General features: G+C 71.3%; 1 protein-coding gene across 1 annotated transcript in view; it reads left to right on the top strand.

The window, feature by feature from the left end:
* Window positions 1-172: 172 nt before the first annotated feature.
* The window catches only part of ERBB2 (erb-b2 receptor tyrosine kinase 2), a 7,193-nt gene continuing 6,605 nt past the window's right edge, over window positions 173-760 (top strand). Inside the window, exons 1-2 of the mRNA XM_009642562.2 lie at window positions 173-355; window positions 440-626. Of these exons, the coding sequence (XP_009640857.1) occupies window positions 221-355; window positions 440-626 (322 nt within the window). The 5' untranslated portion in view covers window positions 173-220. The remainder of the gene's footprint in view (window positions 356-439; window positions 627-760) is intronic.

Below are 760 nucleotides of genomic sequence, written 5' to 3'. Positions count from 1 at the left end.
GCCGCGGGCCGGGGTGGGAGCCCGGGGAGCGGTGATCCAGGAAGCCCATCGGAAGCTGTTGGGAGCAGCCCCGGAGATAAACGTCCACCACCGGATCCGCAGCATTTCCTGCGGAGGCCGGTGCTGCCGCCGGCTTGGTTTCCCACGGGGGCGAGGACGGGCCGGGCGAGGGGACCCGCTGAGCTCCCGCTCCGTCCCCGCAGTCTGCACGGGGACCGACATGAAGCTGCTGCGTCCCTCCAGCCCTGAGAGCCACTACGAGACCCTGCGGCAACTCTACCAGGGCTGCCAGGTGGTGCAGGGCAACCTGGAGCTCACCTACCTGCCCCCCGACGCCGACACCGCCTTCCTCAAGGTGCGAAGAAAGGGGGACACTGGGGGGAGAGGGGGGCATGGCAGGGATCCGATCAGCCCCTCACCCCCGTCCCCCCGATCCCAGGACATCAAGGAGGTGCAGGGCTACGTGCTGATCGCGGAGAACCAAGTGAGCCGGCTGGAGCTGCAGAGCCTGCGTATCATCCGGGGGACACAGCTCTTCCAGGAGCGTTACGCCCTGGCCGTGGTGGGCAATGCCGGCCCCACCGGCACGCCGGGGCTGCGCCAGCTTGGCATGCGGCACCTCACAGGTCAGGGACCCCTCCCCAAAGAGGGGGGGTCACTCCCGGTACGGGGTGCTCGGGGCTGCGGGTGGCTGCTCCTGGGGTGGGTGCACAGGGCTGCTGGCTCCGGGGCCCCGCCCGCCGCCGGGGGGGGCCCGCGG

This window comes from Egretta garzetta, unplaced genomic scaffold (genome assembly GCF_000687185.1).
Source record: "Egretta garzetta isolate BGI_Z169 unplaced genomic scaffold, ASM68718v1 scaffold867, whole genome shotgun sequence".
NCBI classification, from domain to species: domain Eukaryota; kingdom Metazoa; phylum Chordata; class Aves; order Pelecaniformes; family Ardeidae; genus Egretta; species Egretta garzetta.
This window is presented reverse-complemented; position numbering and strand designations above follow the sequence as displayed.